This window comes from Nelumbo lutea, chromosome 2 (assembly GCF_056320005.1).
Source record: "Nelumbo lutea isolate HS-2025 chromosome 2, American lotus-T2T, whole genome shotgun sequence".
NCBI lineage: Eukaryota > Viridiplantae > Streptophyta > Magnoliopsida > Proteales > Nelumbonaceae > Nelumbo > Nelumbo lutea.
The window spans coordinates 100,063,735-100,079,288 of record NC_142685.1 but is presented as its reverse complement, the minus strand read 5'-3'; the positions used below and the strand labels follow the sequence as shown (position 1 = coordinate 100,079,288).

At 39.4% G+C, this 15,554-nt stretch overlaps 1 protein-coding gene and 1 non-coding gene across 2 annotated transcripts; both read left to right on the top strand.

Moving 5' to 3' along the window:
* Positions 1-2,278: 2,278 nt before the first annotated feature.
* Positions 2,279-3,241, top strand: LOC148872303 (uncharacterized). Its single transcript, XM_088970116.1, has one exon. It carries the CDS (start codon positions 2,279-2,281, stop codon positions 3,239-3,241), a length of 963 nt encoding a protein of 320 aa, XP_088826242.1.
* A 10,163-nt stretch (positions 3,242-13,404) lies between these two features.
* On the top strand, positions 13,405-13,477 carry TRNAK-UUU (transfer RNA lysine (anticodon UUU)). The gene has a single exon. It is a non-coding gene; the product is annotated as a tRNA-Lys (tRNA).
* The last annotated feature ends 2,077 nt before the right edge of the window (positions 13,478-15,554 follow it).

Genomic DNA, 15,554 nt, shown 5'->3' with positions numbered 1-15,554 from the left:
GAGAAGAAGGCTGCTATCTTGGACCTTGGTCGCCCTCTTAAGGTTGTGGCTAAGATACAGCCACGAGAAGGTTGGGCTTTGCTTCAGAGTTAGTTCCCGTCCTGCAATGAGCTCATGATGGAAGAAGAGGAGGCTTTACAAGTAAAACTGATTGGGCTTCTCTTCAATCTTTGGAAGTAGGAAGTCTTCTCCAGAGTGGCAAAACTCTGTGGAGGATCGCTCACTGCAGTGAACCTTTCATCCCTTCAAGCCGCTAAGATCAAGATTCAGGGTTTTCATCTGCAGAGAGTTCCAAGGTTCATTGAGATTTCTTCTGGCGGACGATGGTGGAGACTTTTCATCCCTTCAAGCCGCTAAGATCAAGATTTAGGGTTCTCATCCGTAGAGTTCTGAGGTTCATTGAGATTTCTTCCGGTGGACGATGGTTGAGAGTTTGGCTAGCTTTGGAAGTTGAAACGGTGCTTTGGGAGAAAGGCAAGTTGGTTGGAGAAGATGGTGATGTCCAGAGTAATGCCTAGTGGACAAGAGTTTAAGGAAAATCAGTAGAATTATGTCGGTTCTGCTGTAGAAGGAAAACCGTCAGGTCTTAAGTCATTAAAGATGGGCTCTTCAATTTTTTTTGAATTTCATCGTCCAGTTAGACTGATGGCTAAATCGTCATTTGTGGATATTTTGAGGGATGGGGGTGACAAAGCTGGTCCACCCGCTGAACCTGAGTTGAATCGGCATGCCAAACTGCCTGTTGAGCCTGCGCCACGTGATAACTTAAAGTGCACATGCGAAGCTTTTAATAGGACGATGGGGGATGGCATTTTCGATCTATCATCGTCCCCATCGTCCCAAGGTAGCCGAACTGGTTCGAAGATCTCACAGCTACAGTGGAAATGTTGAAACAAGCCAAATCCTCGATATGAAAGGTCGAAGGTGGACTAGAAGGATGACGACAACGGTATTGAGGATTGTTGGGTTCGTTCTGAGAACTTAGATGAGGATTTCTCCTCTAAAGACGATTACAGTAGCAGAAACTCAAATGTCGGAGATACTATTTAGGTCACTGTAGAGAGTGGGGATGAACTTCAAATAGGTTCTCTCTTTGAAGAAAAGGAGGTAGCAATACAAAAGGGGAAATCACATGTTGAAGACGTTCTTCTTTCGACTACCGTCTTACGACCGTTACCGATTAGTGGTGTGAAGGATCGTCCAATTTTTCAGGATGGGATTAGAGGTACCCAAGGGGGTAAGGAATTAATCCCAAATGAGGAACAGGAGAATGATGACAAATTGATGTTACGACAGGAGAACCAGAGGGGGTACAAGCTCTAGTTTGGCCAAGTCAAATATCCCTTTGAGGCTTTCCCAACTAGTTAGAACTAAAGTTTGGGTTTGGAGAATTTCCAAAAGGAACAAGGCACCGAAACTCCTGTGTTTAAGGCGTTTGTCCTTTCTTCTCAGCATTCTAGTAACTTCGATAATACTGTTAGTTTAATTTTTTATGCTAACTTGTGTCATGTTGATCCTGCCGTATATCCAGATCCCATCCAAGGCCGTGATTTGCCCATGAATCCACCAGAATGAGTGAATGCAATAGAGATAATAGGAGAGATAAGAGGGGGGTGTTTTTGAGGCTTGGGGTGATAGAAGGCAAAAGGACAAGGAAGGTGCAGAGGCTGATAGGGGAATGGTATAGGGGGGACAAAGAATCTGCCAAACTGTTTCATTCACAAGATGATGTGAATGAAAGGGGGGGGGGGGTTGGAAGTCTTAACTAAGGGAAAGACAGAAAATGAGGCAGGAGAAAGTAAAAGAAATCAATGTGATCAAAGTGCTATGGATCCTATGGTGGCTATGGCTGAAAAATGGGGCTGAAAGTGGAAAAAATCAAAGAAAATGAGTATCAAATGGGGGCAAAAAAAGAAAAAAGGGTAAGAGGAGATGAAAGTTAAATGAAGTTGAAAAACTCATTAGTGATGTGGAAGGGGATAAGGAGTTCAGTGCTATGGGAGGAATGAGGAGAGGAGGTCTATAGGATGCAGGGGGGGCTGGTTTAAGAATAGTTATGATCATGAAGATTGTTAGCCGGAATCTAAGGGGCTAGGCAGTACCACAAAAAGAGTAGTAATCAAAGGGGTATCGAGGAAGGAGATACCTGACTTTGTTCTAATTCAAGAATCCAAAATTCAAGAAGTTGATAAGAAGTGGATAAGAAGTGTGTGGGGAGAGAGGAACATTAACTAATGCTTTGCTCCATCTTGGGGTGCCTCGGGGGGGCATCATAACAATGTGGAGGGAAGAAGCAGTTCAATGTTTGGAAAAGCTGGTTGGCAGATACTCAATTTCTATTAAGTTGAAGGATGTGCAAGATGGATTTGAATGGGTTCTCATGAATGTCTATGGGCCAAAATCATATAAAGAAAAAAAGAAGTGGGAGGAGCTTGGAGATGTTAGGGGTCTCTACGATGGACCTTGGTGTCTATGGGGAGATTTCAATGTAGTTAGGTATGTGAGTGAGACAATAGGAGGTAGGCAAAGAACCACATTGAGTATGAAAAAGTTCAACTCCTTTATTGAAGTTTTTGAGTTAAGAGATATTACTTTTAGGCAATCTTGTTTTACTTGGTCAAACCTTCAGACCATTGGCCCATTTGTTTGTTTGTTTGAGAGAACTAGTGATGGTGGCCCAATCCCTTTCAGATTTCAAACTATGTGGCTCACTCACCCGAATTTTAAAAAGAAAGTTAAGGTTTTGTGGAATAGTTTAGTAACACATGCAATGTGGGAAGGCCGGAAGTTCCTTAAGAAACTACAATTGTTAAAAAAGGAGATCAAGGAATGGAATAGGGTGAAGTTTGGGAGATTGGAAGAGAAGAAGGTGGAGCTGATTTCTCAGATAGAAGCAATAGATAGCAAAGAGGTGGAAGGAAGTTTAGATGTTGGTGATAAGGAGTTGAGGTGGAATTTGAGGAAAGAACTAGGGGAGACCATATTGAGAGAGGAAATTTACTGGAAGCAAAAGTCGAGAGAAAGATGGACCAAAGAAGGCGACGGAAATACAAAAATTTTCCATACCATTGCAAACGGAAGGAAAAGGAAGTGCATGATTAACTCTTTAGTGGTGGGGGAAATTGACATCACAAATCAAGATGAGATTGCTAAAACTTTTATAGAGCATTTTAGATCAATTTATAGAAGACCCCTAAGTGAGAGGTGGAGGATTGAAGGCTTTGATTGTGCAACTGAATGAGAATCAAGTCCAATTTTTGGAAAAAAATGTTTGAAGAGGAAGAGATTAAGGAGGCAGATTTTCTATGGACAAATCAAAACCTCCAGGACCCAACAGTTACACAATGGATTTCTATCAAGATTGTTGGGAGATAATTAAAGGAGACTTGGCCAGGGTGTTTAATGAGTTCTATAGGAGAGGGGTAATAAGTTTGGGAATGAATTATACTTTTTTAGCTCTAATTCCAAAAAAGAATAATGCCAACCATCCAAAGGATTTTCGACCAATAAGTTTGGTCACCAGTATTTACAAGTTGATTGCAAAGGTGTTGTCTCTAAGGATTAAAAAGGTGATCTCCCATTTAGTTTCTCAAGCTCAAGGGGCTTTTGTGCAGGATAGACAGAGTATTGACCAAATATTAATTACAAATAAATGTGTGGAGGCTCATAAAAGATAAAAAAGGAAGGGAGTGACTATCAAGTTGGATATGGAAAAAAGCCTATAATTTAGTGGATTGTAATTTCTTGAATAAGATTATGAGTAAAAGTGGGTTTGGAAACTTGTGGTGTAAATGGATCATGGAATGCCTACGAACTTGTCATTTTTCAGTTATAGTTAATGGAACAGTGTATGATTTTTTGGAAAGATTCCGTGGGCTTCAGCAAGGTGACCCCCTCTCTCCTTTTCTTTTTACCTTGATTGCTAAAACATTAAGTAAATTGATTTCAAGAGCAAACGGGTGCAGTTTTTCAGGGGATGGTCAATGGGGAGGGACAATGTTTTAGTGACCCATTTGTAGTTTGCAAATGATATATTTATTTATTGTGATGGAGGAAGTAGGGAGGGAGTAGAAAATTTGAGGCTGGTTGCGGAACTCTTTGAGAAGATATATAATTTGAGGATTAATTGGTCAAAGAGCTTAATGGTTGGAGTCAACATTGAAGAAGATGAAATGAGATTTCTTGCAAGCTCTCTAGGTTGTAAGAAAGGTGAGTGGCCAATGAAATACTTGGATTTACCCCTTGGAGACAATCCTAGATCTGCTAGTTTTTGGGCTCCAATGGTGGAAAGGATAGAGAAAAGATTGGCGGCGTGGAAAAGAAATTATATTTCATTGGGGGAAGAATAACACTAATTAAATCCACTTTAGCAAATCTCTCAGTGTACTATATGTCAGTGTTTAGGATGCCAAAAAAGATAGTGAGGAAAGTTAAAAAATCATGAGTGATTTTTTATGGGAGCCAGGGAAAAAAAAAAGAATGATCATTTGGTTAGATGGGAAAAGGTGAGTAAATTGAAAGAGGAAGGGGGTTTGGGATTTGTAATCTTAGAATGAAGAATCAGGCTTTGCTAGGCAAATGTCTCTGGAAGTTTTCAAATGAAAATGAGAAATTATGGCACAAAGTGGTTGCAAGCATTCACGGTAGGTCGTGTAACGGATGGGATGCTAGTTGTCTATGTAGGGCTAACTTGGCTGCCCCTTAGAAGGCTATTCATGATGTCCTCCCTGTGTTCCTTAATCTCATCAGGTATGATTTGTATTCCGGTAGTACAATCAGATTCTATGAGGATTTGTGGATTTGGGATACTCCTTTAGGGGAGAAGTTTCCTTCTCTTTGTGATCTCTCTAGGTTCAAGGGAATGCCTATTTCTAATTTCCTAAACCATCATTCTCACTTTCTAGGATTGAATTGGAACATTGGTTTTAATATGAATCTTAGAGAATCTGAATTGCTTGCAGTCTCTGAGTTGTTAGGTTTGCTGAATTCAGTTTTTTGGGGGGAAGGTGGGTCAGATTCTAGAATTTGGGGTCCTAATCCTAATGGATCTTTTTCTTGTAAATCCCTTTTTCATTCGATAGATGTCACATAGTCTTCTCTTTAGTTTCTAGTCAAAGAAGTTTGGTTCCATCCTATTCCTCCTAAAATCAGTGCTTTTTGTTGGGAAGTCTTTCATGGTTGTATTAATACATTTGATGTACTTCAAAGGAAGAGGCCAAATAGGTGCTTGTCCCCTAATTGGTGTGTCCTGTGTAAATTGAATGGTGAGACTGCTATCCACCTCTTTTTATCTTACCCCTTTGTCAGTTTCATTTGGAATTGGTTTATTTTATTTTATTTTTTTGGGTGCAGGTGGTCTTCTCCTGACTAGTTGGAAGGTTTATTCAACCCTAATGGTTGCAGTGGTAAGACAAGGAGGGGAAGGATTCTCTGGAGATGCACTAGAGCAGTAATATTGTGGACTATTTGGGAGGAAAGAAATGATAGAATATTTGAAAGTAAGGAAAAATGCAAAGAAGCTCTTGTGGAGACAATAATATTGTGGGTGGCACATTGGGTAAAACGCTTAAAGCGGTTCTCAGATTTTAAAGTTGAAGACTTCTTCAGGGTTTGGGGACTTATTGCTACTTCATCAACTATGAGGTGACAAATTTGTGAAACATGGTCCCTTCCAACAGAGGGTTGGGTGAAGCTGAATTTCGATGGGAGTTGTGTGGGTAATCCAGGCCTTTCAGGTATTGGGGGGCCATTAGAAATGAAAATAACTCCATTATTGCTTTGTTCTCCGATCCTATGGAGGAGGGTGATGTAGCTAGGGCAGAGTTTCTAGTTGCAGTATATGGGGTTGAGAAGGCCAAAGAGCTGGGATTAGTAGGCTGATCATCGAGGGAGACTCAAAAACCATGATAAAATGGTTGCTAAAAGGGGAAGGAGTGACCTAATAGCTGAAGAATGATTTCAAAAGATTCAAATGGATTTCTAGAAATATGTCTATTCAGGTAAGATGGGTTAGGAGATCGGCCAACAGCTTGGCTGATAGCTAAGCAAAGCAAGGGGTTCAAAGAATGAAGATGTTTTGGGCACTTTTGTAATTCTGTCTTGGGCCAGCTTCTAAGTTGATTTCTTTATAACATCTTGTTGTATATTGAAGCTTCTTAATTAATGAAAATTTTCATAGTTATTGATCAAAAAAATAGGAAAAATGTAGGGAAATGAAGGGAAAGTTAGGAAAACCTAACGTAGTCTAAGTTCTAACATTCTAGGATCTATAACGGTAGTTCCAAATAGTGTTAATCCTCAGGGGACCCCACATATAAATTATTAGGGCCATACGATCAATGTGGGCAAAGAGGACGACATGGAATTTGATTGGTTTTATTCTTGTATAGGCAATCTTTAAGGTGGGAATAGTTCAATGATGGGTTTGGATCTTCAAGAAATGCTAAACGTGGCAAGTTATGGGGATCAATCTTTCAATTTGATATCTCATGTGTGTGGCAAGTTATGGGGATCAATTTTTCAATTTGATATCTCATGTACGACTGCAGTCGAACTCTAATTGAATAGCTTGGGATCAAATTCGATTAACATATACATATATGTATGTATGCATATGTATGTACATGCATACATGAAATGATAGATTCAAATCAATATATGCAAGCAGATAAAGGAAAAATATATATATGTACATATGTATATGCAAGCAATACATGCGTACATACATGAAAATATAGATTCAAAATCAATATATGCAATCAAATAAAGGAAAAATATGGACAACCATCTCTAGTGTTCTCACAAGTCACAAGCTTATATGCACACTAGTCTCCTTTATTTTCCAACACTTTTATTTTTAGCTGAAGTGGTATTTAGGTCTCCTTCATTTTCCAATAGTTTGCTTAATACAACATAACTGGCTTTATAACTATTTTATTGATTTTTTTTTCTTTTCACCTAAAGTGGTATTCATTTTAGGGAAAATTTCCCGATTAGTACCTTGTACTTTGGCTCGAGTGACGATTTGGTCCCCAAACTTTAAAATGTGACAATCCAGTAACCGAACATTCAAAATCTGAGTATCTGAACTTTCAAAATGTGACAATCCAATAACCAAACTTTCAAAATGTGACAATCAAGTACCTGAACTTTTAAAATGTGACAATCTAGTACCTGAACTTTTAAAATGTAACAATCCAGTACCTGTCGTTAACCAGTTCATTAATCTGTCGTTAAGTGTCAATTGAAAAGTGAAAATTTCCCTTCAAGTGCCATCTAATTCTCTTTATCAACCATCCAAATGTTGACAAAAAACTGAAGAGTCCAAATTCTAGTCTCTTCTATTCAAAAAGGTTGGTGACTATTTAGAAGAATCTAAAATTTGGGACTGTTCATTATTTTGTCAATGTTTGGATGGTTGATAAAGAGATTAGATGGCATTCTTAGGGCATTTTTGACTTTTCAAATGTCACTTGATGGCTGATTAGTGGTAGGTGCTAGATTGTCACATTTTGAAAGTTCAAGTTCTGGATTGTCACACTTTGAAAATTTGGGTACTGGATTGTTGCAATTTAAAGTTTGGGGGCCAAATTGTCACTCGAGCCAAAGTACAAGGTACTGATAAGGAATTTTCCCTTCACTTTATCCCTTGTCACACAGGACTTTGTAGATGCACCCGTCTATTTTGCCAATCTATAGCTAGTTCTATAGGTGGCATCCTAACTCCTCTCCTGGTATCCATTTAAATGCATGTGGAGTTCTAATCAGTTTAAGAAATAATCCCAATGTGAGAAAGTGTGCTCTTTGGGTAGATGGGTAGGTTGGGTCGGATGCACGTGTGACATTGGTACAAAAGGGCATCATTATACTTATTTGTGACCATCTATGTTAATCCATAAGGCTTAGTTTGGAAGGAGTACAAATACATACAAAATAGGACAAAAATACAAGGTTTTGCGTTCTACATATTTGTATTTGTACTCCTTCCAAATGGAGCCTAAAGAGCATCAGTATGCTTCTCTCTAGCCTCCCGAGAGATTATACCATCTCTAAGTGATTTTTCTACGATCCATATATGGAACAACATCGAGTAACATCTCTAAGTGAATTTTTTTGGCTAGCCATCTAATGCAAGACGTCATGTTCAGCAATGACTATGTTTGTTGGTGCTTAGGGTCAAGGTTCAAAATATCAATACGGCCGATATGGTGTATGAGGTAGTATCGGTAGTTTCTTTTTTCTTTTTTTAGGTTTTTTTTTTTGAATCTAGTTCAGAGGGGCCAATTTAAGGTCTAACCACCCTCTGAACCAATCAGAACCCCGAAACACCCCCTATAGGGGCATATTGGGAAGCCCTCGATACAATTCGTATTAACCGATACGACCTGATACGAATCGATACTTTGAACCTTGCTTAGGATAGAGAAAATTTTTGTAAAGAGGACACATTTTCTATAGGTGGCAAGTTTTCAAAAGGCTAAAGGCATAATGGCTCAAAGAGGCGAGGCATATGCCTCAATTTTTTTAAAATAGATCTGTTAAAATTTATAAATAATAGGGTAAATTATACATTACTACCTTGTACTTTGGGGGGTAGTGGCAATTACCCCCTAAACTTTCATTTGTGACAATGACCCCCTTGAATTTTCAGATTCCAACAAAGACCCCCTCTTTGTTAAGTTAAGTGACAAAACAAGTTAATTTACCAAAATACCCACTCAAGAAAATTCTATCAAATGAATATTGCAACAAAAAAAAAATTAAGAAAATTCTATAAAAACCTGGAATTGCAACAAATACAACATGCAATTAATATTAACCAAACCGGTAACAAATGGAAATTGAAAACAAAATGTGAAACTATCCCCAACAATTTATTTTAGAAAATCATTGAGAAAAAGGTAGTTTGGGGATTTAGATCAAAGTTAACTAATGAAATGCTAATGGAGGAGGTCTTTGTAGGAATCTGAAAGTTCAGGAGGTAATTGCCACTATCCCCAAAGTAAATGTAGTAATCTATAATAAGAACATATAATAAACTAAGAAAGGATGATAGAACTTAGAAGAGTTTATAAAATAAATGTAAATAAGTAACAAATTTTACGCTTTCTTTCAACAAAATAATAACTAATCAACTAACAACCACATACCTTATATATTTTGAGTTTTTAAATTCAAATTTCTCAAATTGTTCAAATGGCCAATCATATGTTTTAGATTATCAAAATTCCCCATAATCAAAGTTTTCATAAAAAATGAGATCTTCTAATGAATCACCCATACAACTGATACTGTATTTCTAAGTACCCAACATTTTAGAAGAAAATAAACAATTTAGTTGATTTAATTTATGAAAGAAAACCCGATAAAAAGAAAATAAATCTATTAGGAAGAGAATTAGGTAGACTTGTGGAAAAATAGAAAAAAAATTACAAACTTAGTATGCTAGATTTCTAGTCAGCAAAAAGTGCAGAATATTAAGAAAAAAAATACTTCTTGACTTAACAAAGAAACTTAGGTTGGTTATGCCCAAGTGATATTCTATCAAAAAACTTAGGCCATGTTTGGTTCAATTTGCATTCTTTCTCATTCTTACTCAATATGAAATTCTAAAATGAATAAGAATGGGTAAAAATGGGCAGAATGAGAAAATATTGGTATAAACCGAACCTTTTTTTCTAAAAATGAATTATTTTCAGACTGACAAGTGTCTTATGTAAAAACACTTTTGCAAAAAAACTTTTGTATAAAAGTTCTTTCATAAAAGTACTTTTACAAAAGTGCTTTCATAAAAGTGCTTTTGTAAAAGTACTTCCATGGTAATCCGCTAATAAACATTTATGGCAATAGTTTTGTAGGCAGAGTTTCCTCAAAGAATGAAAATGAGCAAGATGGGGCATGATTATTTTTCATGTTGTAGGCTACCTCAATTTTTGTGCTATGGGTTAATTTTTCACTCTAGAAAGAATGTGGCCCACTGCAAGAATTTTGTAACCAAACACTCTAATGTTATTCATTCTTACCTAAAATGAGGAAGAATTAAAAGAATGAAGCCAAAAACGGTGAACCAAACATGGTCTTAGATTTCACATACACCATCCATTTTTTAACCCCAAACTTTACTTCACAAACACCATCCATGAATGATCTTTCTACATCCATATATGGAATGTCCAATAACATCTCTAAGTAATTCTTTTCTAACCAGCCAATGCAAAAAGTCTTCTCCTGTTCTCTCATAAGAACTTTGGAAAATTCAAGCTTAAGCTTGATTCCTCTACCCCTAAACAATTTGTGTAATGTCTGCAAATGGTGGATAATATGAACTATGAAGTTCAAAGGTGCTTATGTTTTAGGGTCAGTTCATTTCCACTAAAATCTTACCTCTAAAGTGAAGTTGTAAGGAATCTTGGGACAGAGTTGTTTTTCTTTTTTATAAATAAACAAAAACCTTAATAAAAAGAAGAAACAAACTGTACACAGGAAGGAGGGCTGCTCCAAAAAAGATGCACATTAGAAGAGGCTTTAATCTCCTAAGCTAGAAAATGAGCAGCCCGATTATAAGACCCTGGAACAAAACTAATATTTACAAAAGATGGTTTCAAAAGGTTAATATCATACGTCCACTTAAAAATAGTCCAAGGAAGAAAAGGGGATCCAGATTCCAAACAGTCATTTTTTGCATTAGACAGAATCAACACTGAGGTCCACTGACGTGATTTCACTATTTCGAGAGCTGCTTTTATAGCAAAAGTTCTGCATCTAACAAGCTATCAAAACCCAAAAAATTCCCACTTGCAGCCAACAGAAATGGTTTATTCTTAGGGCTGTTAATGGGTCAACCTACCCGATAGACCCAAACCGTCCTCGTTTTGGTTTTTCTCAAATCGGTTTGGGACCGGTTTTGTCTGTCCCAAACCATCTAGACCCGAATCTAGTATACATATACACCTAATTACTTTTATATTTTAGTATTTTATATGTTTTATAGTTTTGACTTTTAGTATTTTATATATATAAGTAATATAAAAATTTTACATGTCTAAAATCACAATTTTGGTTTAAAACCTAAAACCCTTAAACCCTTTTTCGGTAATACCTTCAAACCCTTGTGGCTTTTTCCTTTTTGATGTAGGCGCTTTAGGTAGGCCAGTAGCATGCTAACACGCGGCTGAGTGCGGTGTGCAGCGCGGGACCAATGGGGCAGTCACACGCGGCGAACTCGGATGGCAATCTCAAGTATAAATAGGCGCTACCCCCCTCAAGGTAATCATCTAAAAACATGGGTTGGAAACCCTCGAATCCAAGCTCTCTAGCTCCTGGGCGACCTCGTCTGAGCTACTCTCTTCAGGCCTCGTCCACCCTCTTTGCTACACCCTCACTAACTTAACCATCGGAGTCCCCGCCTCGGGTTGGCGTCCAGGGCCTCTAACGTTCCCTTCTTCGCAGGTCCTCGGCCTCGACACTCCTTGGATCCCACTAGTCCTCGGCCTCAGCACCCCTCGGACCTCACTGGTCCTTGGCCTCTGCACCCCTCGGGCCCCATTGGTCCTCGGTCTCGACACCCCTCGGACCCCATTAGTCCTTGGCCTTGAAACCCCTTGGACCCCACTGGTCCTTAGCCTCGGCCCTCCTCGGGCCCCATTGGTCCTCAGCCTCGGCCCTCCTCGGACCCCACTAGTCCTCAGCCTCGGCCCTCCTTGAACACAACCGACCTCGGCCACAACAGACTCTTCCATATGCTAGCTCGTCTAGGAAGCGAAGTTACAGAGTTGTCCTTTGCCCATTCTAAGCATCAACAATTGGTGGCATCTATGGGAGCAACTGCTAAGACTTCCTCCAATCCGCAGCTAAGCTTCCAAGGAAATGGCTAGAAACACCAAATGACCTTGGCGGCCTCGACGGTCAAACATTGGCTGACTCCTCGACTGTCACACCTCGACAGTCACACCCTGATGGTCACACCTTAGCGGTCACACCCCGGCGGTCACACCTCAGTCGGCTCCTCAGCGACCCCCTCTGCCACACCGCGGTAGCCCCTCGGTGCTCCCTCTGCCACACCTCGGCAGCCACACTTTGCCCCCCCCCCCCCGACGGTCACACCTTGGTGGTCACACCTCGACGATCACACCCCGACGGTCACACCTTGGTGGTCACACCTCGACGGTCACACCTCAACGGTCACACCTCGGTGGTCACACCTCCGCCGACCCTTCGGTTGCCCCTTGGCAGTCACACCCCGACAGTCACACCTCGGCGGTCACACCCTGACGGTCACACCCTGATAGTCACACCTCGGAGATCACACCCTGATGGTCACACCCTGACGATCACACCTCGATCGGCCCATCAGCGACTCCCTCTACAACACCTCGGCCGACCCCTCGGTGGCCCGCTTTGTCACACCTCAGATACACCTCAGCGGCCACACTTTGGTTGCCCCTCGGCGGTCACACCTCGGCTACCCCCTCTGCCCGCCTCTCGACGAATGCACACCCCTCCTTGCGAGATTTCACCTCCTCAGCTCAGGGCATCGTCACCTCGGACAACGGCCACACTTCGGCTACCCCCTCAGTGGTCACACCTCGGCTACCCCATTTTCCCGCCTCTCGACGGACACTCAGCCTCAGCAGGTCCTTGGCCTTAACAGTCCTCGGACTCCAGCAGTCCTCGGCCTCAACAGTCCTTGGACTCCACAAGTCCTTGACCTCAATAATCCTTGGGCCCCACAAGTCCTCGGAAAACAACAACTTGGTTTTTTATCTCAATTCAAGACTGGTTTTTGTTCAACTCAAGACTTGGTATTTTATCTCAGCTCATCACTTTCTCTATTCGGAAAATGTGAAGTTTTGGACCTTGGCTTCTAGTTTTTATTTCATTTTCTCCCATTATTTTTTTAATAAAGAATAGATGGATGTAAACACGAGAGACAAAAACCAGAACAAAAAAACCACTAGCAAGACTAGTGGCCAGAACGATTCCATTTCCAAGTTATTTTTTATAATATTAAGACTAATAGAGAATACAAATACGTATAGTACAAAATCTTATATTTTGTATTATTCTATATGTATTTACACTATATATTTATATTTATACTCTTTCCAAATTGAGCCTTGACACAGCCTCATCTATATTCAGCTTAATCCAATTCCTAGGAGGGGATTGCAAAAACAAACATAGACTACCAAATCCTAGAAACACCTGATAAAAGGTTGGCATCAGAATATGTAAGAAAAAATGTATGGGATTTACAAATATTACTCCATATCTCACGCAAATAAAATTGTTTTCCTTGTAACCACATAGTGTAACAGGGCAAAGATAAAGGAGCTTGGTCCATAGTTTTCATTGAAGAAGCCATTCATGAAATAATCTTATATTCAACTAAATTAGTTATATCAATCCGTCTTAGCTCAGCTGGTAGAGTGCGTGGCTTTTAACCACGTGGTCGTGGGTTCGATTTCCACAGACGGCGTTTTGAAATTATAAGAACTGATATAGCAGTTATATTTGTTTTCAAAAAAACAAAACGGACTGTTTTGTGAAAATCGCTTTTTCAGTTCTCCACTCCCAATTCCCAAGATTCCAAGTTGTTCAAGTTCATTAAATGCTTAAAAATTAGAAGGGAAAATCTATGATGCGAAAAAGACATGATATGGGCAGATAAGGGGTGATTTGGCCCGACCTAGTGAGCAGAGGATACGTGGATACGACTTGTCAATTAGATTGTGAATCGGTATTTATTGCCACTTCAGCACCACCTACTATCTCAACGGGCCAAGACACTTTTGGTATCTCAGGCACCTCGGTGATGACCGATGTCCGAGAAGCTCGAGATTGCCTAACTTGCCAAGGTGACACGTCAAACTTCTAGAAGCTTGCTATCCATCTCCGAGCTCTTCAGGATCGCGCCACACGACCGAGGGACTTATCCTTATCTTGCTTGAATCAGACGAACATGATAGGCTTTATCGGCTAGCACGTTATCCACCTCCCTAGGTAGAACGGACTCCTAACGACATAGGATGATGATCTCGGAGGTGTTTCGTGAGACCCATGACAGCCCAACTATATAAAGGCATCAGCCCCTGAGACCCAAGTACACGCGATTTATTGCATTTTAACTCTTATATTCATTTAATTTCAGTTCGCAACCAACTTAATACCGACTTAAGCATCAGAGTGACCATCCTGAATTCTCTGAACACTTCTTCCTTACAGTTCAACCAGTCAGTTAAGCGAACTATTGTCCAATTAGGAACCACCACATCGTGCACCATCATCGACAATCAAAATCCACCCATGAATTTTGTCCAGTCGAACCCTTTATAGGAGAGTGGCGTAGCTTTCCCCTTCTCGGTTCTAGTCTAATAAGAGTGTACGTAGTCAATATATCCGGTTGCTTAGCGGTCCAATCAAACCAAATGCACGATGGGGGAAGAGGAAACAAGAAAATTTAATTGTAGAGAAGGACTATTTTATTTTTTATTCGAGGTTTAAAACAGATTTAAATTTCTTTTTTCTTCCTTACTTTTTCGTTACCCATGAGAATAATGACTCAATGAGGTCATAATACCTATATTTTGAACTATGAATCAATGTGGGCTTAATAGTTAATTAATACCTATATTTAGAACTTAAAGTATTTTTAATTAGACGAGTAATGTTAGAAGAAGAATTTGAGATAAAAAATGAGATTTAAACAATTGAATGGTATGTTGTCATCATCTCTGGCACAACAATATTTCTTATAACTAGTGGTGGGGCACGTGTGTTGCACGTGCAAATTAATCATTTTAATTTTTAAACATGGATTTGGTAAACAAATAGGGTTAAGAAGTAAAACGACATAATGTGGAAACTTATTCCTGTCTTTTGAAATGATGAGCAACAATGTTCTCATGCTTAATATATCTGAATCAAACAAGCATTCAGCATAAAGTTTATTAACTAACAAAAAAATGTGAAAGGGAAAGAGTTTGAAGTTAGGACACGATCTAGTTTTATCTATTTCGGAATCACTTAATAAAATCTCTAAGTAATATTAAGTACAAAATGAAGGAGCTACTCTTCACCCATTCCACTCTAAGTACATACACAATCAGGTACAATGGATATGTAAAAATAACACACTGATGATGTCAATTACACTAAGCATGCATTTTCTTCGTCTCTTTTAGTTGGAAAAGTTATTTACTGGTTTTTAGTTTAACATAATATCGTATCGTGTTTTTTCTCCTCTACCACAAACTGCAAATCTTGATAGTGAAACAAACCTGAAGACTAAAAAGGCACTTAAAAGCACTTGTGATGACTTGACTCCTGGTAGGGCCTCTGAATTTAAGGATTTAACCGGCGTTTTCCACTTATGCAACAACTAATTTTAAGCTCCTTTGAACTGAAGATGCAAGGCTTGTGTTCTTTAGATTGGGTTTTAGTGTGTGGGGAGAAATTGGTAACTCTAGCTACTTCTTAGCTAGTAAGTTTTTATTCATGACAATCATAAAAGGAGATGTTGAATGAGAAGGGAGTCCACTAAAAAAATCAAATGC